At 39.8% G+C, this 24,582-nt stretch overlaps 1 protein-coding gene across 3 annotated transcripts in view; it reads right to left on the bottom strand.

Annotated features, from left to right (window-relative positions):
* Positions 1-24,582, bottom strand: part of CUL4A (cullin 4A) — an 84,387-nt gene that overhangs the window by 38,702 nt on the left and 21,103 nt on the right. For 2 of the 3 annotated variants that reach the window (XM_073350381.2, XM_073350390.2), the window contains 5 exons: positions 19,807-19,880; positions 19,387-19,549; positions 14,739-14,828; positions 13,781-13,863; positions 12,223-12,290 (listed from right to left, as the gene is read on the bottom strand). In XM_073350381.2, coding sequence (XP_073206482.1) covers positions 12,223-12,290; positions 13,781-13,863; positions 14,739-14,828; positions 19,387-19,549; positions 19,807-19,880 — 478 coding nt within the window. Of the gene's footprint in view, positions 1-12,222; positions 12,291-13,780; positions 13,864-14,738; positions 14,829-19,386; positions 19,550-19,806; positions 19,881-21,767; positions 21,838-24,582 lie in introns of all 3 variants that reach the window. The other variant, XM_073350371.2, reaches the window with a different exon arrangement.

Here is a 24,582-nt window from a genome sequence, read left to right as displayed (position 1 = left end):
TTGTACAATTCATACCCGGGAGAGCGAGGCAAAAAGCTGTGCATCTCTCTCTCCACATTGAGGGAGAGGATGAATTTTTATGAGCTTGCTCTGTGCAGATCTCGCTATACAGCGAAAACAATATTAATTTGGGTTTACACTCCAAAGGAGATGTGCACGTGACTGCTGAGTAAATCTCCGAGCTGAATCTTCCCACACAGAGCTGATTTCAGTCTGTGTCTGCAGCTGAGTGTGGCCTTACGTCTGTGTGTGCTAGAGAAGGCTTGAGGGCCTGGCACAGCTAGGACTGGGTGAGGAAACCCTGGCTAATGAAAAAGGCGGAACCAGTGGGACCCCAGCACATCAGGTGGCACCATGAAAGGGGTGTCCAACCCATCACACGTCTCCTTGCTTCACATCTGTTTTGACTGGGATGCAAAAGGCAGTGTCGAACAGTTATGTCTTCAGTGCAGTCAGAGTTTGCTTCCTTTAGTAGTTTGATGTAGTTTGTGTTGATGCCCTGCTCTGCAAGAGCTTTCATCACAGCACTGATCTCTTACGCCGCTGAATGCTTTTTTATAGTCGACGAAGTATTCCCTTGAGTGCTCCAATAGCTGGTTTATAGTGAAGATGGGTCCACTGTGCTGAAATTCCTTCAAAAACCTGCCTGATCTCTCGGCTGCTGCGCATCCAGACTCAGAGTAGGTTTGTTATTATTTTGGTGATTGGCTTGTCGACATGTGACCTCAGTCATATTTGACAATAGTTCTTTAGATCTTCACAATCGCCCTTCTTGTACAGAAAAATGGTGTTGGATTCCTTCCAGCTAGGTGGTATCTTCTGCATTTCCAAATAATGACTAAACTTTTGAGCAAGGGTTTCCCAGAGACCTTGGTCTCCAGCTCTTATTTCGGTTATCAATCTGACTTTTCCTGGAGCTTTTCTGTCCTTCATTTGGTAAGCTGCATGTCGAACTTTGTACCCCCAGTCCTCATCAGCATACTCATTGGTCTGTTGAATTACTGGCAGTGGGACATTTATTTGAGACATGAACAGTTTGGTGTAGAAATCTTTTCAGACCATTTCCATCCCTATTCTGTCAATTACTGCTTTGCGGTCCTTGTTCTTCAGCATCGTCGTCGACCCGTACAGCCAGCGTCAGTTTCCGTTTGCATTTTTCTAGGCTTCTGCAATCTTCAGCCATATTTAAGAGCCTTTCATTTCGGTATGTAAAGTCCTTTAGTCTTATCAGCTTGCAGAGGAGGGAATACTCGAGTTTGTCACTATCATTTCACTTCATGTTCCTCCGCTTCTCTAGCATGTTCCTCATTTCCTCCAAGATTCTTCCCTTTGCTCTTTTCAGTCTCTCTTTCTCGCCTAATTTCACACATTGCTTCAGCTCATCAGCAAAGTTTTTATTGTCCTAGTCACAGTTGTCTATGAGACTCCAGTCTTCCTTGGAAATGTTCGCTTTCAGGATTGCCTCGTCAAATATTTTCAGCTGCTGTCTCTGATTTGCCATTTGTAACATTTTCTTCTCCACCTTTTCATTGAAGTTGAGCCTCATTCTGAGCCAGTGGGAAGTAGTGATCATCGCTTCCTCAGAAAATAAACAAACTTGAATAATTTTGAATACTTTGTATAATTATATTTGGTCATTAGCGCCTCGTAGTTGGCAATCCTAAATTGTAGGGTCACCAACGAGTAGGTCTTACTGCCAAAACGATCTAGTTTCTTCCCGTCTCTATTGTATGGGGTAGTACTAGAATGATGCTGTCTGCCCCTTTCATTCATGGCCTTCACCACAAGGGAGTGAGGTGTGGGATGCAAAAACAAAAATTGCATTCCCTTAGAAGAACCATAATATTTGTATCCGTCCTTTTGCAGGTGGGTGGGACCGTTGCTGGCGTCTGCCAGATGATTTTGGCCTGGTCCATGACAGCGCCATTAATTGGTAGGGCAATTTTGGAAGAAGTTGAAGTCTGCAGGATGTCCAGAAACATATGCTGGGATTTAGCCACTACTTCTAATGGTATGTCCAGGGAATCTGCCATCCTCTTAGAGAGTTCCTGGAACTGTTTGAAATCATCCCTTGTGGTGGGGGATGGGGATATGATGGCTTCATCCGGAGAGGGGGATGAATGATGACTGTTGGTGCAGCTTCCTGGTCTGAAGTATCCTCTAGTTCTTCAACTGCCTCTCCTGGGGCTTCAGAGAGTCCCGGTACAAAGGATGAAGGAGAATGCCTTGGCCTCACTCTAGGTGAATTGGGAGGCTTGTAGTATAGTGGGCGGTACACTGCGCCTGGGTCCCATTAAGGCCACTGTGGTGGAAATGGCCTGTACCAGCTTCTGAGTGTCTGTACCAGCGCTGAGTTTCAGGTCCTGGGCGATAATCCCACTGATGCAGTGGACCTGGTCTAGTAGATACATAAACAGGGAAGGAGTGATGGGAGGAGTAGATTTCCCCTTCATCCTCATCGCTCAACAGGGGAGGATCTGAGCTGGGCGGTGTGGTGAGTTAGCTCGGTACTGGGTGTGCTGGACTGAGGTCGGTACCAAGAAGATTCTGGCGCCTGAGGAGACCAGAAGATCCTTGTAGTGGAGGAACCGTTGCGGTACCAAGAGCATCGGGAAAGAAGAAGGTGTTATCGACAGTACGGATGTATGTGCTGTGGTTGTCAGTGCTGAGTATGGTGCACTGTGCGTTGTAAAGGCAGCGCCACAGCTTGTAGTTGTGCCAAGCTACTCAGCGCCATATGCCTTATCGGCTCCGATGGTATCGAGGCAGGGGTTATGGTTTCTCTTTGCTGCCTTGTCCGAGCTAGCCAGCTTAAGGTCTTTTGCTCGTGCGGTACCCACGGTACCAGATGGTCCCGCTACCTTGCGGGATAGGATCTGGTCCAAGAGGTGAATAGCTGGATCACGTGGTAACAGTGACCATAATATAATTAAATTTAACATCCCTGTGGCAGGGAAAACACACAGCAGTCCAACACTGTAGCATTTAATTTCAGAAAGGGGAACTACACAAAAATGAGGAGGTTAGTTAAACAGAAATTAAAGGGTACAGTGCCAAAAGTGAAATACCTGCAAGATGCATGGAAACTTTTTAAAGACACCATAGTAGAGGCTCAACTTAAATGTATACCCCAAATTAAACAGCATAGTAAGAGAACCCAAAAAGTGCCACTGTGACTAAACAAAGTAAAAAAAGCAGTGAGACAAAAAGGATCCTTTAAAAAGTGGAAGTTAAATGGAAAATAGAAAAGAGCATAAATTCTGGCAAATGAAGTGTAAAAATATAATTAGGAAGGCCAAAAAAGAATTTGAAGAAAAGTTAGCCAAAGACTCAAAAAGTAATAGCAAACATTTTTTTAAGTACATCAGAAGCAGGAAGCTAAACAACCAGTGGGGCCACTGGACAATTGAGATGCTAGAGCACATAAGGACGGTAAGGCCATTGTGGAGAAACTAAATGAATTCTTTGCATCAGTCTTAACAGCTGAGGATGTGAGGGAGATTCCCAAACTGAGCCATTCTTTTTAGGTGAAAAATCTGAGGAACTGTCCCAGATTGAGGTGTCATTAGAGGAGGTTTTGGAAGAAACTGATAAACTAAACAACAGTAAGTCACCAGGATCAGATGGCATTCACCCGAGAGTTCTGAAGGAACTCAAATGTGAAACTGCAGAACTACTAACTGTAGTTTGCAAAAAGAACAGGAGGACTTGTGGCACCTTAGAGACTAACAAATTTATTTGAGCATAAGCTTTCGTGAGCTACAGCTCACTTCACTGGATGCATGCAGTGGAAAATAGAGTAGGGAGATTTTATATACACAGAGAACATGAAACAATGCGTGTTACCTGGTAACTCTCGTTACAGTGTATATGGTAAGGTGAGCTATTACCAGCAGGAGAGAGAGAGAGAGAAAAAAAAAAAAAAACCTTTTGTAGTGATAATCAACATGGGCCATTTCCAGCAGTTTACAAGAACATGTGAGGAATGGGAGGAGGGAGGGGGGAGAATAAACATGGGGAAATAGTTTTACTTTGTGTAATGACAGATCCACTCCCAGTCTTTATTCAAGCCTAATGTAGTGGTGTCCAGTTTGCAAATTAATTCCAATTCAGCAGTCTCTCGTTGGAGTCTATTTTTGAAGTTTTTTTGTTGTTTGTAACCTATCATTTAAATCAGCTTCTGTACCAAATGACTGGAGGGTAGCTAATATGATGCCAATTTTTAAAAAGGGTTCCAGAGGCGATCCCGGCAATTACAGGCCTGACTTGAATACCAGACAAACTGGTTGAAACTACAGTAAAGAACAACATTGTCAGACACATAGATGAACATAATTTTGGGGGGAAGGGTCAACATGGTTTTTGAAAAGTGAAATCATGCCTCACCAATCTACTAGAATTCTTTGAGAGGGTCAACAAGCATGTGGACAAGGGGGAGCCAGTGGATATAGTGTACTTAGATTTTCAGAAAGCCTTTGACAAGGTCCCTCACCAAAGGCTCTTAAGCAAAGTAAGCTGTCATGGGACAAGAGGGAAGGTCCTCTCATGGATTGGGAATTGGTTAAAAGATAGGAAACAAAGGGGAGGAATAAATGGTCAGTTTTCAGAATGGACAGAGATAAATAGTAGTGTCCCCCAGGGGTCTATACTGGGACCAGTCCTAGTCAACATATTCATAAATTATCCGGTAAACAGATGGGAAAATTTGCAGATGATACAAAACTACTCAAGATAGTTAAGTCCCAAGCAGATTGCGAAGAGCTACAAAAGGATCTCACAAAACTGGGTGACTGGGAAACAGAATGGCAGATGAAATTCAATGCTGATAAATGCAAAGTAATGCACATTGGAAAACATAATCCCAACTATACATATAAAATGATGGAGTCTAAATTAGCTGTGTCCACTCAAGAAAGAGATCTTTGAGTCATTGTAGATAGTTCTCTGAAAACATCCAATCAATGTGCAATGGCAGTCAAAAAAGTGAACAGAATGTTGGAAATCATTAAGAAAGGGATAGATAATAAGACAGAAAATATCATATTGCCTCTATATAAATCTATGATATGCCCACACCTTGAATACTGTGTGCAGTTGTGGTCGCCCCATCTCAAAAAAGATATATTGGAATTGGAAAAGGTTCAGAAAAAGGGTAACAAAAATGATTAGGGATATAGAACGGCTTTTATATGAGGAGCAATTAATAAGACTGGGACTTTTCAGCTTGGAAAAGAGATGACTAAAGGGGCATATGATAGAGGTCTATAAAATCATGACTGGTGTGGAGAAAGTAAATAAGGAAGTGTTATTTACTCCTTCACTGGTCACTGTCGGAAGACAGGATACTGGGGGGCTAGATGGACCTTTGGTCTGACCCAGTGTGGCTGTTCTTATGTCCCTTGGAGGTGGAAGGTCCTGGTGCAGTTGGTACTGATGGGGTCTGTCGAGTTGGAGAATAACACTTCTTGGCTGAGGAGGAGAGTTCGGAGCCCACTTTTTAGTCGTCTTCCTGGCGGAGTACTTTTTTGCCTGAGTGGGTGATGGGGAACCTCTGTCAGAAGACCAGTGTCCACCCCGGGGGGGAGGGGGGGAAGGAGGGAGGGGGTAGATGAGATGATCTTTGATCTGGGCTCAGAAGCCGGGTGCAGAGAATTCTCTATCATGAGGCGCTTCAAATGCAGGTTTCTCACCCTCCTAGCCTGAGCTTTCAAGTTGTGGCAACGTGAGCACTCCTGCAAGATGTGTGTATCGCCAAGGCAGCGAACACACTGTGAATGCCCATCAGGGACCAGTACAGAGAGTCTGCACGTAAGGAAGCATTTAAAACCTGGGGAGCTGGGCATAACCCTCAGAGAAGGGTTTTCTCCCATAAGGGAGGGTAACAATGCTATTCTAAGGGGTATCTAACAACTGAAATTTAATTTCCTAATATAAGAGAAGAAAGTTAGTTTTTTATAGAAAGAAAAAATAAACTGTGAAAGGGAAGTATTAAATGAGCTAATAACTAACTATTAACTAAACAACTAGAAATCTAAGTTAGACTAAAGAAGCTAAAGTACAGAGGCCTTGTCTGAAACTGAGGGTGGTAGAGAAGAGACTGAGGGGGTGTTGGTCGTATGGCACTATGTTACTACCTAAGATGGCGCAAGATGGGGACTACGCATATGCGACCCAACCAGGCACTGCTACTACAAATCTCCCATTACATGCGCAGGGACACTCCTCGAAAAACATTTAATTATTTTATACGAAGTGGAACAGCTTCAACAGGAAAGACTGGGCTGAGCCCACCACAGAATCCTCCAAAGCCCAATGGTTAGGGTATTCCCCTGGGATATGGGAGACCTGGGTTCAAATCCCTATTCCAAATCAGGCAGAGTGTGGGTTTGAACCCAGGTCTCTCACATCCTAGGTGAGTGCTCTAATCAGTACATTATAGGGCCTAAAGAGGGCACCCTACCACCTCTTTTTTTGCAAGAAAGATCAGCTCTAACTCCAGGAGAGGGTACATGTCTGTGAATTCCAAGTAGAGAGAGATGCCTAAGTCTCTCTGGATTGGGGCTTAAGCTACCGCTCTGTTCTTGACTAGCTGCGGTGGCTCCTTGATAAGAATCCTGGCTTTTGGGAACTCCATCCTTAGGTAACTAATTCTCCCTGTGCACTGTATAGGGAGCCTAGGTACCTAACTTTACGTGCCCTGCCACTTGGGGGAACCAACAGCCTCAAGTCAGGCATTCCAAAGCTGAGCCTAAGTCCCCTTTATGGATCTAGGTCTGTATTTATACAGGCTTAAGCAGTTTGTGGTAAAATATTTTTGAAAGAAACAACTGATTTGAATTAAAGTATTTACATTTTCCTACCAGCTGCTGCCTACTGAGAGCTTGCTGTAAAATAATAATACCTAGCTTTTATACAGCACTTTTCATCGGGAGATCTAACACAACTAAACAGAAGATCAGTAAGTAAACTAAAAAAACTGCCCCACCTCTAGAGCAGTAAAAATATATATCCTGTGAGAGTTTCTTTTCGGGGTGCTGTGGTGATTATGTTTCCTGTGTTAAGTATTAGCATAAACTCTGTTAAAATAGTATTGTCATAACCATAACGGTAGCCTAAAATTCCTCCTTACCTGTAAGGGTTAAGAAGCTCAAATAATCTGGTTGGCACCTGACCAAAGGAACCAATGGGGACAAAAAGATACTTTCAAATCTTGGGGGGGTGGGAAAGGCTTTGTTGGTGTGTTCTCTGGGGAAAGCAGAGACGCATCAGGTCAAAAAACTCCTTCTCCTATAAACCATCCTGTACAAGTCTCTGATATTACAAAACGAGTAAGTAAATAAGGCAAGGCGCGTTAGATTATCTTTTGTTTTCAACTTGTGAATTTTCCCTTTGCTAGAGGGAGGTTTATCCCAGTTTTTTGTAACTGTAAGGTTTTGCCTAGAGGGGAATCCTGTGTTTTGAATCTGATAACCCTGTAAAGTATTTACCATCCTGATTTTACAGAGGTGATGCTTTTACCTTTTCTTTAAATAAAATTCTTCTTTTAAGAACCTAATTCATAGAATCATAGAATCATAGAATATCAGGGTTGGAAGGGACCCCAGAAGGTCATCTAGTCCAACCCCCTGCTCAAAGCAGGACCAATTCCCAGTTAAATCATCCCAGCCAGGGCTTTGTCAAGCCTGACCTTAAAAACCTCTAAGGAAGGAGATTCTACCACCTCCCTAGGTAACGCATTCCAGTGTTTCACCACCCTCTTAGTGAAAAAGTTTTTCCTAATATCCAATCTAAACCTCCCCCACTGCAACTTGAGACCATTACTCCTCGTTCTGTCATCTGCTACCATTGAGAACAGTCTAGAGCCATCCTCTTTGGAACCCCCTTTCAGGTAGTTGAAAGCAGCTATCAAATCCCCCCTCATTCTTCTCTTCTGCAGGCTAAACAATCCCAGCTCCCTCAGCCTCTCCTCATAACTCATGTGTTCCAGTCCCCTAATCATTTTTGTTGCCCTTCGCTGGACTCTCTCCAATTTATCCACATCCTTCTTGAAGTGTGGGGCCCAAAACTGGACACAGTACTCCAGATGAGGCCTCACCAATGTCGAATAGAGGGGAACGATCACGTCCCTCGATCTGCTCGCTATGCCCCTACTTATACATCCCAAAATGCCATTGGCCTTCTTGGCAACAAGGGCACACTGCTGACTCATATCCAGCTTCTCGTCCACTGTCACCCCTAGGTCCTTTTCTGCAGAACCGCTGCCTAGCCATTCGGTCCCTAGTCTGTAGCTGTGCATTGGGTTCTTCCGTCCTAAGTGCAGGACCCTGCACTTATCCTTATTGAACCTCATCAGATTCCTTTTGGCCCAATCTTCCAATTGGTCTAGGTCCTTCTGTATCCTATCCCTCCCCTCCAGCGTATCTACCACTCCTCCCAGTTTAGTATCATCCGCAAATTTGCTGAGAGTGCAATCCACACCATCCTCCAGATCATTTATGAAGATATTGAATAAAACCGGCCCCAGGACCGACCCTTGGGGCACTCCACTTGATACCGGCTGCCAACTAGACATGGAGCCATTGATCACTACCCGTTGAGCCCGACAATTTAGCCAGCTTTCTACCCACCTTATAGTGCAAATTGATTTTTCATTGTTCTTAAGATCCAAGGGTTTGGGTTCACCTGTACCAATTGGTGAGGATATTATTCTCAAGCCTTCCCCAGGAAAGGGGATGTAGGGCTTGGGGGAATATTTTGGGTGAATAGGACTCCAAGTGGTCCTTTCCTTGGCTCTTTGTCTAAATCACTTGGTGGCGGCAGCATACTATTCAAGGACAAGGCAGAATTTTTGCCTTGGGAAAGTTTTTAACCTAAGCTGGTAAAAATAAACTTAGGAGGTCTTTCATGCAGGTCCCCACATCTGTACCCCAGAGTGGGGAAGGAACCCTGACAAGTATCTACACAAATTACCACAAATTCTTTCAAGGCTCAACTTTTGCCTTTACTAATGCATCCCCTCCCAAATTAGAACAGAATTCATTTCACCAATTAAGCTGATGTTACACTCAGGTTTTGTGTCATGTTCTAACATATTACACATACACTTCTATTTATGAATTTTGAAATTTAATTGGATGTCTGGTAATGACTCCAAATTGGAATTGATTCCAAATACTGCTGAATTATCTCATGTTCAGATCAATTCCTGAAAACCTGAATCATCCAATTCTTACTAGCACTGTCATTTTGTGCTGTAACTTAGTCTACTTTTACAAAGGCCAGGAACTTATTCTACTTTTATAAATAAACGAGAAGCAATTCAAGGATGATGCTGGATAAGAAAATGCAAATAAAACTAGCTTGCTTAGTCTTTAGTTATTGCAGCAATATAAACCATAAAAACACCTAAAATAGATAGATTACAATGTCTTGAAAATATATGGTAGGTTTTCTTTGGTGAGTAGCGGGCAATGAAGAAAATTATACTCCACCGCATCAGAGGGTAGCCTCCTCCTAAGTCAGAGATAGCAGCAACTAAACAGTACAGGGAAGTCTCACACCCATCTATTAGTTTTGTTCAGCACATGAACAACCGATTTCATCTCATAGTGCTCTCTTTTTCAATATTTGTCAGTTAAAAGGAAAGTCAAATATGGTGACAACCTCCCCTGCTCCCTCAAGCCAATATAGTAATACTTCCCTTTTTCTTTCCATCTCATGTGCTTGGACCATATCACACAACTTGTGTTATATCACACATTTGATAGGCAAGGAAAATATATGTGAAATTACTCTAACAGGAAGGCGGCACCCAACTTCTTGAAAGTACTGCTATAGCCTTGGAATGTCTTATTACGCTCACAAGACAAAAACCCAACATCTGGTCAGTGGCAGCTGTACTAATACAAGAAAAGTTTCTTAAGCATTTTTAAGCTTTTCTTTTCCTGTATCAGGCTGACTACACCACATGCCTTCTCCTAAGGAACAAAACCTACAAAAGATAGTGTCTTCTTCTATTTGCATGCTTGGATGTTAAGGAGATTATAATGTGCTGCTAGATCAAATGAATGCAAAAAGTCATGTAAGTCAATGGGTGTTAAAAAATTTAAATTTGGGTAAGTCTAAGTGCAGATACAGAATGTGAAAGCTGAACTAATTTAAATCTACAAATATCACAATCTCAAAATGTAAATATAAAAACCAATTCTATTCTGAAAATTGCACATATATCTCCACATAGATAGGGACAATTAATATATATTATAAACTAGGAAAGAGTTCAGAATTAAAACATGACTGCATACCATTTCTTACTCAGATGTCTGCTACATAAAAAAGTCACTGTGAAAACCTTTTAAAGTAACACTTTGACAAATGACATCAATTCCTATATCAACAAGAGAACTAACTATCTAAACCCCTGTATTTCAAAATAAGTTTAAGATGGAATAAAACAGTTAAAATAAAATGAAGCACTTCAGCGAAGGCCGAAGATTGAACAAGTATATTTATATCATTAAAATAGGGACAAAGAAAGAGGAAGAGAAGTAGTAAGATGTCTAATTCAGCATATAAACATTATAATGGTTTGGTTGTTGCACAGCAAATGAGAAAGGTCAATTATACAAACCACCTTGATAGACTCACACACTGATGGAGGTTAGAAAACAGTTTAGGGCTTTAAAAAAAAATAATAGAAGTCTGGTGCTAGAAGCCCTCTGACAGAGAGCAAGATAGATACAGTAAGAAGTAGGTTCTGGAAGAGGATGGCAGCTAGTCAGTTACAGATAGCTTGACAGCAAGTAACAGAGCTGGGCTATACATTGACTTTTTTGGGGTTACTGAAACTATTTATGAATTCAGGTTGAATTTTGGTCCACAGAATGGAAAAATGTCAAAAAACAGTTTGTTTTTCCTATTTTGAAATTAAATATTTTGACTTTTCATTTCAAAATAGCATTTCATTTGGAAATTTTGTATTTAAAAAAAAAACACACAAAAATATGGGTGAAAAACACCTGAAATAAAATACCGGGTGAAAAGTGTTTTGGATTGAACATATAATTTTGTTTGACCCAAAATCAAATATTTTTCTTTTTTTGTTTCAGCAAAGAAAAAAAAAGAAAAAAATAGTGTTGCTTCAAACCAAACTGAATTTTTTCCCCCTGAATATTTTGATTCATCCTCAAACCAAAAAAAAAAAATAAAAATCAATTATTCACTCACATCTAGTCAGCAATACTCATGGGTTCTGAGGGTAAGTTACTGACATGTGAGACAGTTAGCGAAAGGGGCAGACTGGTAAAGTAGACCAAAGCAGATAATTTTTCATCTGATTAGGCAGAGAACTAAAAGAAGTCAATGTCAGAAGTTCTGAGAAAAGTATCCCAAGTATTTTATGGAAAACAAAGGAAGAATAAGTGGGGGAAAAGGGGAGGAACATTTATTGAAACATGAAGGAAACAAAGAGGGGTGAGGCTAAGTTGCCAGAAGACCCAGAACCTAAAGATCACCCAGAGCTAAGAACAGAGAAGATATTTTAGATCAAAACGTATACTAGATCAGGAAACATCAATCAAGCCTAAAAATCCAGTGAAAGAAGAAGACTGACATGATTGTTCCTGTTAATTTTTAAAAAAAACCACATGGATATCAGAGGCACTGATCACTTAACAAGTACTTCTGAAGAAGACTGTTGGACAAATCTGAGATTTCCAGAGATGCACCAAAGGATGCAAAGAGAGAATATATATTGCACTGGCTTAACAGGTTTCCTCACTGGGACTCGGCTGTATTTGACTGTACAAAGATCCTTTAAATTATATAGTGACAATCAAACGAAGTTAATTCCACCTGTGCTGTGTAATTTACACAGAATTACTGCAGTAATTTAAGTGCTTGTTTTGGAAGTTTATATAATCCTGTGCCATTAGCACTTTTTATTTTGGAAATGACTAGTGGCACTCTAAGTAAGGGTGAAGGGTTTAACCACCTTTAAACAGTTTTACAAAACTGATCAGAATCTTCTTATATTCTCACACACACAATCTTCTTGCACTGGTGGCTGACATAACTTTATTCGGCGTTGACTTTCAGTATGCATGGAAGTCGCTGCTACGGCCCACATTCTTTACTAACGTAATAGTTGTACAATCTACCATAATTTGCAGAGTATGAGAATCTGCCCTTCAGTGCAGGTTACAAGAACTAAGAAAGATATACCTTTTTGTAAAATAGCTGTTAAGTGTTCTCCTAGTAGTTGCTTCTCCACACAAGCAATTAGTAGTTTCCTGTGTAAGGCAAGAAAAAGCACATAAGAAATACTGCACAGTTGAGGGCGATTACTCTCTTATCAGGATGCTTTGTGAATAACTCCCACTATTACATGACAAAACATTGAAAATTTTCAGTTTATTCTAATTTTGCAGTCTGTATTTTACATATACAAAAAAATTCTAACAGGGATAAACAAGATAAAATACTGCAAAAATATATGCAATTAAGAAATGGAGATTCTAATTAAAATGTTATTTTAAAAAACAAGCTCTTGCTATTATTTGTAACACCTTAAAATTAGATACTAAAAATTAGAACAGTTTTAAAGATTCTTATTTACTACTACTTTTTATAGAAAAAGAGATGGTTCTAAACTGGAACCTCAAAACTGAACAACCCAGATTAGTGTGGTTCAAAATTCAAACCCAAATTCTGAACTAAGGTTTCATGGTTAAAGAAGCACACTTGTGAACTGAATTAGAACCCCATATCAAACCACCAAACTCTGGGAGAAGATATTAAACTTGGTTCTGAAGTTTGCAATGTAGGCTCATCTCTACTTTCCACCTATAATGCAGATTACTTACTTACTGCATTTGACTAAGACTGGTCAGTTTCCTTTTCTGTCTTTTATGTACTAGTAAAGTGCTGCAATGCTTAGGTTGAAAATACTGCAGAGCAATATTCAGCAATTTTTCAACAAAAAAGCACCCTAAAGCAAAACAAAACACCCAAATCCTGGCTTTACACTAATAGATTGTAAGCCAACAAATCAGAGAACAACTGTATTGGTCTTAAATTTTAGAAAATATGTTTTTTACAAAACCTAATTTAAGGGTTTAAATTAACCTGACATTATTCTTGATATGCAGCGTTGTTATAGTCATGCTGGTCCCAGGATATTAAGAGAGTACTCTATCAGCACTTCACCTATCTTGTCCTCCATTATTTCTGATTTCAATTTCTCAATTTCAAGTAATGAGAAATAACAGATATACTTTAATAAAGTCAGCATTGTAACACGATCAAATGCCAAATATAGCCTAGAACACTTTTATTAAAGTGGACTGCCATTTTAAATAGAGCTCATGAGTGATGATACCTAACAGTTGCATTAGGCAAAAAGCACATTCCCTTCCCTCAGGCAGTTTGAGCTAAATGTCATGATGAGAGCATGAATGGTTAACCGAACTACTATTTTGAAAGTCCAAATGATACATTATATAATAACCCAAAGATTTCAAAAACCTGAAACTCATATTGCTAGATCTTTCCAGATGAGTTTCTCTCCCATTTTTTCTTTTTATTGTGTATTTTAATTTTAATCAAGATACATAGTCTTCGTAAAACAAAGTTTGTTATAGGTAAGCTCAATATTATTACCCTTTTAGATACTATTGAAATAATCCTGCCTTCTTTTGAACGAAGGATAATCTCATTACTTTATGAATGGATAGCAAGCAGGTTTGGCCTATACTGAAAATGGAAGAAAAATTGTACTCACTGTGTGCTATGGTCTAAATATGTTATTACTCGGTCTCCTTCTTCTTCTAAACGTTTGTTAACGTGGTGAAGATATTCTGGGACCTAGCAAAAGAAAAGAATGCAATGATTTAATTATTGAACACAAAGGAATATGACATATGCATAACCTTTTTATCATAACAATTATCTTAACTATACATTAGCAGAGTACTGACAAGATAGGATTATTCCATCCTTAATTTATTCTCTAACGCTAAGAGACACAGGTATGACATGGCAATTTACATCAGTGTCATGTAGACACTTGCTTTCAGAATATTTGTGGTGAGTTAGTTAACTTTCACAGCCCTTGTCTGGGAGAGCCAATACATTTATATTAACTAGGGGACACTTATTTGTTTTACATTTTGAGAAGTGTCTAAATTTGTGGCCTGTCCACAGGACAGTATCGCTTTAACCCGAAAGAACAGAAAACAAAACTGTCATAGTCTATTGAGTAAATAAGCCTTTTTTAAAACTCAACTGCTTAATTAGGTATTAATCAAAGAAAGACTGGAATGACAGTAGAAGCACACTACAATTTCTTGGGTGAAGTAATGTTGACAATACCGTCCATAGCTCTTACTATTGTGCTCTCCAACATCATGATTTAGGGAGATCAAATTTCACTGGGTTATCTCACTTCTAGTCATGCACTTAATGCAGTGGTTTTCAACCTTTTTTCATTTGCAGACCCCTAAAAAATTTCAAATAGAGGTATGGACCCTTTTGGAAATCTTAGGCATCCGTGGACCACTGACTTAAACCACTGACATAAAGATACTTCAACACACTAGATTCAATTCTCTCTCTCTCTCTCACACACACCAATGCAGTTCACACTGAAGTACATGGAGGCGTACATGTGTAACCTCAGTACAGAACTGGGCCCCACTGTCTTTTAATTAATTCCTAGTGCTCATTCACACTGTAGTTACCTCTCTTTCTTGCATTAACCTTTGGCCCTCTGCCGCGTATAAACAATTTGTCTCCTCCAAAAACTTTTGTTCAAATGATTCTTTGTAAACCTAGGTAAAAATGAAATTATTAATTTAGTTACTTATTAACCTCATGCTTAAGGCTGGCTTTTTCATTTTTAGTTGTCAAGATGAAAGAAACAAAATATCCCACGACACAAAATTATCTGTCCTCAAGAAAAGTGCCAGTGACACTACTGGATAATGAAGTTCTTGGTTTATTTGTAGAATAGGTGCAGAATGACCAAATGCAATGGGAGCTTTCCCACACCATATATATCGTAAGCGTGCTTCAATCAGGGATTCAGTGTCTTATTTGTCTAAATCAATGGGCTTCTGTTTAAATCACACAGACACCAGTAACCAACATAACACAATTATGGGACCTTAGTCCAGCTGAGTTTGATCCTCCTGCCAGCATTCCTGCACTAAATACAATAGCTCCAAATTAGTGAAATCACAGCACAGAACCGGTGACTCCTTTTCGGTGAAATGCTTGGACTAATTAGGAACACCGTCTCCAAAATAATCTTCATCCAAGAAATCTGGGGTCTGTCATCTTGCTCTAGCTCACTGAGATAAGTGAGGTGCAGACGAACTGGACTATCCTTTCCCTCTTCAATGTCTACTGCTGAACTAGAGGGGATTCAAAGAAGAGTAACAGGAATGATCAAGGGCAATGAAACACTATCATATTAAACACAGTTGAAAAGACCGGGATTGTTTACTTTAGAAAGGAGACTAGTAGAGAGAACAGGATAAAAGTATACACAATTATTCATGGCCTGGACAAGGCAGACCAGGAGCTTCTGTTCTCCCTGTCTCATAACAAGACCAGGGGGCATTCACTGGAATTAAAAAAGGTGAGAAATTCAAAACCAATGGAAGGAAATATTTTTTTCATATAATGTGCAATTAAACCATGGAACTCACTGCCACATGAAGTTGCTGAAGCTTAACAAGATTTGTATGGATATCAAAAATATCTAGTTATGATAATTAATGATATATTTTGTTGAAGTGAAATTAAATGTTATGCTTCAGAGTTTAGTAATCGTAATGCCTGGGAGATATCAGCACATGGATGAAGAGCCACTGGCTGAAACTAGGCCCAGGCAAGACAGGGCAATGTCAGTTGGGAGAGAAAAGCACTTTGAAAATTTGCTGCTACTGTAACATCAACCCACCATGGAGGGCATCTGCCCTCGGACTGTCAGACTCCTCTATTATGTATGCTGAAGTAGCCACAGCTGTGAAAAACACTCTTTATATCTACAGATAACCAGACAGATTGAAGCCCACTCTGATCAAATTCAGACTTGGTCACAGGAATCCATTCTTTTGTAAGCTTTAAGTTTGACTACTGCAAAATGACTACTTACAAACATTTGAGAGTACAGCAGTCCACCAATTCATCATCCCAGCCCTGGTTCTTTACGCTGGCTTTGTGTTGAAGAGCGACTCACATTCTAGGTTTCATTCCTTATGTTCAAGACCCTCCATGGGAACTGGCCCAAAATATCTGAAGGGACACCCCCACTTTCTGGGATTATGACCTCATGCAGTCACACTGCCTTGGAACAGTCAGCCAAAAGAATGAGAGCCATGTGAGCAGAAGACAGAACCTTCTCAGCAGCTGGCCTTCAACTACAGAACTGATATCTAAGGAAATTAGACTGAATAGCAGCCTCACAGCTTTCAAACCAATTGTACAACTCATTTCATTAACTTGGCCTTCACTTAATAACCAACCTCTTTCTGTGGGGATGTGGAGGGAGAAACAGCCATCCATGTTTATTTACTGGAGAATCTATAAAGGATTTCACCTACTATAGCAGCAGCCATGGTAAAAATACCTAGATTAGAGGCTATCTAGAGTAGAACTAAAAGTATCAGTCTGAAATAATTCAAAGGAGAAAATCGTATCTAAATGCACACATGATCGGAAGGAACCAAGAAAGGGGGTATATTTACCTTTAGTAGAGATCAAAAAATTACTACTAAACCCTAGCCTCTTAAAAATCTGACAGACATGAAAAAGGTGATGCAGCTATGAATACCTGGGCTAATAAAGGGGAAAGCTCTGGCAAAAGAGAACACAAGCCAGCTCCACATCTTCCAGCATGGACATTCATGGAGCATTACATGGTCTAAAGTCAATGACTGACAGAAGCTTATCTTCACCCATTGTAACTAACTCAAAGAAGGACTATTACGCATTTATTTTCCAGATATACCAGAGCCCGTTATGGATGACAGTTAGGAGGCTTAGCATGAAAGGCAGAAACTGAGCCAGATTGGCTTTGCAGTGCCTTATCAGAAAATGGAATAGTTATTGGTTTTTCTCTTCCCCTTCCCCTAATATCTCAGACATATTTAAACACCCTGTGAACAGGGAATACCTAACTAAACTAAGGAGATCCAAGCTAAAGAATTTCCTGGAAGGATGAAAGGAGGCTCATGATCTTGGTTGTACCAAACACAGAATGGACAGCATGACTGGAATGCTGACAGGAGGCTCTAGTTTACCTGAATAAAAGGTGCAAAAATTATTAGCCCACTTGGTCACTCACGCCTGTTCAAGTATAATCTAAATGAAAATCCATGAAATTACATCTTGACTGCGTCCACATATAGAATGCTTGGACTTCATGCCCAATCTTTTTTGGTTATCTCTTAGAGAGGCCAGAATGCGGTGATGGGTCTACATCACAAAACCTTTTTCCACTGGGATCTGGACTAAGCCCAAATTATTTTACATATGCCAGTGGTATATATTTTTGTTATTACATTTAATCTGTGTCAAGATTAAATGGAAAAAAAAGACTTTTGAATCAATTAAAGGCCACATATTTTAATACAGAATTACACTGTTTAAAAATACAACTCTGAAGTCAATCCAGTAGCTTGAGAACATTGCAACGTTGACTCATGCTAGAAACTCAAGTCTGGAAGCAAAGTCAATTTTCTCACCACCAGGACTGAGACTTGCCTTTGGGTACATGCTTCATGAGAAGGATTTGGTCTCATTTATAGCAATTTACAGTGGACATATATTGTTTGGGAGCTGCATACCCATGATTTAAGAATTAAGATATCAAAGCTCTGCTGACCTATGTTAGTCATTGCCTATAGCTGGGAGAAAAGGGAAAGCAAAATTGCCTCATTTAGAGGACAAAAGGAGAAGAGAATGACAGAGTAAGCGATAAGCAGGACACAGTCACATGTGTCTCAAGGAGATAACTTTTTGTCTATCGTAATAATGAGTTCTCAAATACTTTCAACTGACAAGTTTAGATTTGCTGTTGACACACTGAAAAACAAAAAGGAGCATTTCAATACAATGCAACTCATTTTTTTGAAAGGAAATCAGTACTAGACTTCTATTCTTTAATCATTTTAATATGGATTAAAATGAGGTTTCCCAGATTTTTTTGGTTGGAGGGGAGCAACAGGCATAGGTGTTACAACTAATACGGCCACTTACTTGTACCACCCAAAGGAGCATCCCTATTTAAGCTTCTTTTATAAATGTGTGTCAAGCCACCCAAATTAGTTCATACAAAGATACAGACACATTAATAAAAAGAAAAGGAGTACTTGTGGCACCTTAGAGACTAACCAATTTATTTGAGCATAAGTTTTCGTGAGCTACAGCTCACTTCATCCGATGCATACTGTGGAAACTGCAGAAGACATTATATACACAGAGACCATGAAACAATACCTCCTCCCACCCCACTCTCCTGCTGGTAATAGCTTATCTAAAGTGATCACTCTCCTTACAATGTGTATGATAATCAAGTTGGGCCATTTCCAGCACAAATCCAGGTTTTCGCACCCTCCGCACACACACACCCCCGAAACTCACTAACCAGCAGGAGAGTGACTTTGGGGGGGGGGGGGGGGAAGAGGGTGAGAAAACCTGGATTTATGCTGGAAATGGCCCAACTTGATTATCATACACATTGTAAGGAGAGTGATCACTTTAGATAAGCTATTACCAGCAGGAGAGTGGGGTGGGAGGAGGTATTGTTTCATGGTCTCTGTGTATATAATGTCTTCTGCAGTTTCCACAGTATGCATCCGATGAAGTGAGCTGTAGCTCATGAAAGCTTATGCTCAAATAAATTGGTTAGTCTCTAAGATGCCACAAGTACTCCTTTTCTTTTTGCGAATACAGACTAACACGGCTGTTACTCTGAAACCAGACACATTAATGCAGATACAGTATTTTTAAGTGTATTATTAGAGACTTACTACAGGATGGAATTAACTTTCTTTGGAAAAAATCTCACTAAACTAAAACTTCAATCTAGCCACTGGTATTCAAGAATAAATGACATGTTCAGTTTTATTTTACTGAATAATTTACCTACAATAGATTTTTAGTGGAAAATTAATTAAGCTATAGACAGACACTGAACAGTTATATGTATAGATACTAAACTTAATCATAATCCTAAAAACATGGTAAATATGGTTTTAATTCCAAAGCACATGTTAATTAGAAAAAAGTTATTCCTGTAGGACCAGAAGAATTAGAAAGGTCCACAGTTTGTGTCTGCCTTTAAGCATGGCAGCTATTAGTAAGGTTTGCTATACTGACCTGTAGATCAGACAGCATGCTTAACAGACTTCGTAACAGGCTTCTGTCCACAGTTTCACCATTCCGTTCCCGTTCAATCAGGAGGAGGATTCCATCAATGGTCTTGTTTTGAACTAGTTTATCACTAATAATGTGCTTTCTAAAAAGCTCTAGCCCCAGATCCCTGTATAAATATTAAAAATTAATAAAAAAAAATCAGAAATATAACTTGATTTATATAACATTCCCAGACAAAAACTGATCTCACACATGATTTAACTCCATACATTTACAGGGAATTTTACAGAAATGAAAGATATTACATGCGTTACATATACAAAACAAAATAATCGTGGGGGGAAAAGTAAAGTTTAATCTTTACAAAAACAATAAATTCACGTTCAACAATTATGTTAGCAGTGTACTTACACAGATACCTACCATATAGAAGGAAGCAATGAATTCTGAAGCACGTATGTACGATCCAAAAATAAGAAAATGCTTCTAATCATGATCTGCAAATGTAAAACACTGATTGAATCAATTTGCCTGTTTACAAGCACACAGGATTGTATTTTATATTAGAATCCGTGTTAGTTAATTGACTTGTAAGACATCTTAATTACACATTGTAATTTTTACATGTATTAAATCAGATTTGTAAAAGGTATGTTTTTTAAAATTGTAGACCTTGATACCAATACTACCTAAGCACAAACTGTATTGTAAGATGTATCACAAATAATTCCAAACCCTGTAGTCAGTTTTAAGAGCTATTAAGATGGTATAATATTTTGCATTATTTCTACTCTTCAACCACCCAAGAAGTGCACCAATACACTTCCAATGCACACTATGCAGTGGTGTACTGCTATTAATTGGACATTAAAAATGTATTTTTAAAAAGCAGTTTTATGATGGGAAGAAAGTGGGTTATGCAACATATCCTTTGCCTATGAAAATCAGTTCCCAGTAAAGTGATGAGAAGATAGGGGAAGGTTATAAATACTTCTCATTATCAATATGAATATATCTGTTGTCTTAATTTTTCCATATCTCTCTTCTCTTTTTAAGCAAGAGATTCTGTAGGTTATTTAAGACCCCTTCCACCTCTCCCCTCACCCCCCATTAGCTGAGCAACAGTTTCACATCCAACAACCAATTTTAACTTTTATAAAAAAATTAAATATGGAAAGCTGACCTCTTCCCAGCTTAGATTTCATGCTAGAACCTACATTAGAAGTGGCTAAAGAAGCCACACACTGAAACTTGGCACTCTTGGGGGTGGAGGGGGAAGGGAAGAGATAGAAGTTTAATACTGCCACCTTCTCTTCTCTTCACTTTCTGATATGTGTAGTTAATATGTTTTGACTGAAAAATCTTCCCACTGGAAAAATGTGGTTTAGTCTAAATATCTGTTCACAGGAAAGCTCCAATTTCAACAAAATTTTTCAATTTTCTGACTGGATTTTTTTTTTTTTAAGTTCTGTTGAAAAGAAACATTTTCTTAACGTTTTCTCAGAGGAAAGCAGTAAATAAGTTGGAGGTCTTCCCCTCCTACCTTTTCTTTTTCTAAACCAGTGGAAAACAGGGGAAAGTAAAAGAGAAAGGAGAATAAAACCTCCAAACGAAAAAAAAATTAAAAAATGAAAATCCAAACATTTTTAGTTTTCATAAACCAAAGCAAAATATCATTTTAAGAGGAAATAAAATTTTCTTTTCAGAATACTATGTGAAAACTAAATTAAATACTTTTGTTTTGTTTAGAAAATTCCCATGAAAACCTTTGAACGGTAATTTTTCCTGCAGCATTTTTAATTTGGGGTGGCAGGAGTGCAGAGATTGGCGTTGCCAACCAGTTTGTTCCTTCATTTTCGTAACTGCCCGTCTGCCATCCCTGCAAAGTGCCGTTATCTTATCATTTAAACATTACGAGTGATATGGAGAATTAAGACTATTTTATTAGTGATTCATGCCCCAATGTCCTATATCACATTTCTGCCTGTGAAGATATCAAAACCAATTTGAGGGAAATTATCCATGTGTTTGTGAGTTTAATGTTTTGTCTGTTCTTTCAATGTTAACTTTGAACCATTCTAATTTTATAGGTTGGGGAAGCACCCAAGAGCTGCTGAATGCTGCTTATAAGCAACCAGGAAGTACCCAGAAAAAAAACTGCAAGTGGAGGATAAGTGCAGACCCCCTTACTGTTTGGAGTGAAATGAATAAATAAAAAATTGTGGGGAGGGGGGTTAGATTTTTTTAAGAAAATTCCCTTTCAGTCAAGGCTGAAGGACTGTTTGAACTCCCTCTTCACTTCTGATTTTTTACAGTGTCCCCAGAATTTACCAGATTTCTTTGATGTCTCAGGGACTTGCATTTTGAGCAAATAGTCAACTTACCATTTGTCTGCAGTGATCTTGCCAGCATTTATTTACCTTCTTTAAAAATAAAAGACTGTCCAGAGAATCTGTGCAACACCTGCTAAGGAAAACTAGTTCATCAACACCTTTTTGAGTCCAGATACTAGTGATTATCTTTATTCAGGTTTCAGAGTAACAGCCATGTTAGTCTGTATTCGCAAAAAGAAAAGGAGTACTTGTGGCACCTTAGAGACTAACCAATTTATTTGAGCACAAGCTTTCGTGAACTACAGCTCACTTTATCGGATACATGCTGTGGAAAGTGTAGAAGATCTTATTATATACACACAAAAAGCATGAAAAAATACCTCCTCCCACCCCACTCTCCTGCTGGTAATAGCTTATCTAAAGTGATCACTCTCCTTACAATGTGTATGATAATCAAGTTGGGCCATTTCCAGCACAAATCCAGGTTTTCTCACCACCCCCCCCCCACACACAAACTCACTCTCCTGCTGGTAATAGCTTATCCAAAGTGACCACTCTCCTTATATTGTGTATGATAATCAAGATGGGCCATTTCCAGCACAAATCCAGGGTTTAACAAGAACGTCTCGGGGGGGTGGGGGGTAGGAAAAAACAAGGGGAAATAGGCTACCTTGCATAATGACTAAGCCACTCCCAGTCTCTATTCAAGCCTAAGTTAATTGTATCCAATTTGCAAATGAATTCCAATTCAGCAGTTTCTCGCTGGAGTCTAGATTTGAAGTTTTTTTGTTGTAAAATAGCGACTTTCATGTCTGTAATCGCGTGACCAGAGAGATTGAAGTGTTCTCTGACTGGTTTATGAATGTTATAATTCTTGACATCTGATTTGTGTCCATTTACTCTTTTACGTAGAGACTGTCCAGTTTGGCCAGTTGGATACATTGGATACATGGCAGAGGGGCACTGCTGGCACATGATGGCATATATCACATTGGTGGATGTGCAGGTGAACGAGCCTCTGATAGCGTGGCTGATGTGATTAGGCCCTGTGATGGTGTCCCCTGAACAGATATGTGGGCACAGTTGGCAACGGGCTTTGTTGCAAGGATAGGTTCCTGGGTTAGTGGTTCTGTTGTGTGGTTGCTGGTGAGTATTTGCTTCAGGTTGGGGGGCTGTCTGTAGGCAAGGACTGGCCTGTCTCCCAAGATTTGTGAGAGTGTTGGGTCATCCTTCAGGATAGGTTGTAGATCCTTAATAATGCGTTGGAGGGGTTTTAGTTGGGGGCTGAAGGTGACGGCTAGTGGCATTCTGTTATTTTCTTTGTTAGGCCTGTCCTGTAGTAGGTGACTTCTGGGAACTCTTCTGCTCTATCAATCAGTTTCTTCACTTCTGCAGGTGGGTATTGTAGTTGTAAGAATGCTTGATAGAGATCTTGTAGGTGTTTGTCTCTGTCTGAGGGGTTGGAGCAAATGCGGTTGTATCGCAGAGCTTGGCTGTAGACGATGGATTGTGTGGTGTGGTCAGGGTGAAAGCTGGAGGCATGGAGGTAGGAATAGCGGTCAGTAGGTTTCCGGTATAGGGTGGTGTTTATGTGACCATCGTTTATTAGCACTGTAGTGTCCAGGAAGTGGATCTCTTGTGTGGACTGGACCAGGCTGAGGTTGATGGTGGGATGGAAATTGTTGAAGTCATGGTGGAATTCCTCAAGGGCTTCTTTTCCATGGGTCCAGATGATGAAGATGTCATCAATATAGTGCGAGTAGGGGCGTTAGGGGACGAGAGCTGAAGGATGACCCAACACTCTCACAAATCGTGGGAGACAGGCCAGGCCTTGCCTACAGACAGCCCCCCAACCTGAAGCAAATACTCACCAGCAACCACATACCACACAACAGAACCACTAACCCAGGAACCTATCCTTGCAACAAAGCCCGTTGCCAACTGTGCCCACATATCTATTCAGGGGACACATCACAGGGCCTAATAACATCAGCCACGCTATCAGAGGCTCGTTCACCTGCACATCCACCAATGTGATATATGCCAGCAATGCCCCTCTGCCATGTACTCTGGCCAAAGTGGACAGTCTCTACGTAAAAGAATAAATGGACACAAATCAGATGTCAAGAATTATAACATTCATGAACCAGTTGGAGAACACTTCAATCTCTCTGGTCACGCAATTACAGACATGAAAGTCGCTATTTTACAACAAAAAAACTTCAAATCCAGACTCTAGCGAGAAACTGCTGAATTGGAATTCATTTGCAAATTGGATACAATTAACTTAGGCTTGAATAGAGACTGGGAGTGGCTTAGTCATTATGCAAGGTAGCCTATTTCCCCTTGTTTTTTCCTACCCCACCCCCCCGAGACGTTCTTGTTAAACCCTGGATTTGTGCTGGAAATGGCCCATCTTGATTATCATACACAATATAAGGAGAGTGGTCACTTTGGATAAGCTATTACCAGCAGGAGAGTGGGGTGGGAAGAGGTATTTTTTCATGCTTTTTGTGTGTATATAATAAGATCTTCTACACTTTCCACAGCATGTATCCGATGAAGTGAGCTGTAACTCACGAAAGCTTATGCTCAAATAAATTGGTTAGTCTCTAAGGTGCCACAAGTATTCCTTTTCTTTTTATCTTTATTCAGTACATTTTTGTACAGCAAGTTATTCAGTAAAGATGCTCTCTGGACACAAATGAAATTGTGCTGGAAGTTAGAGATCAGAGTTCAGCTGCTAAAAAGTGCTGGACCACCAGAGGGCTGGGAACTCTTCCAAAGGCATGACTCAGTTTTTGAGTGAATACCTCACGTTGCTCTCCTGAGCTTCCATCTGCACTACATAACTTTGACAGGTTAA

This window comes from Lepidochelys kempii, chromosome 1, assembly GCF_965140285.1.
Source record: "Lepidochelys kempii isolate rLepKem1 chromosome 1, rLepKem1.hap1, whole genome shotgun sequence".
Taxonomy (NCBI): domain Eukaryota; kingdom Metazoa; phylum Chordata; order Testudines; family Cheloniidae; genus Lepidochelys; species Lepidochelys kempii.
Note: the sequence above shows the minus strand (reverse complement) of the source record. Positions and strands in the feature narration are given on the sequence as shown.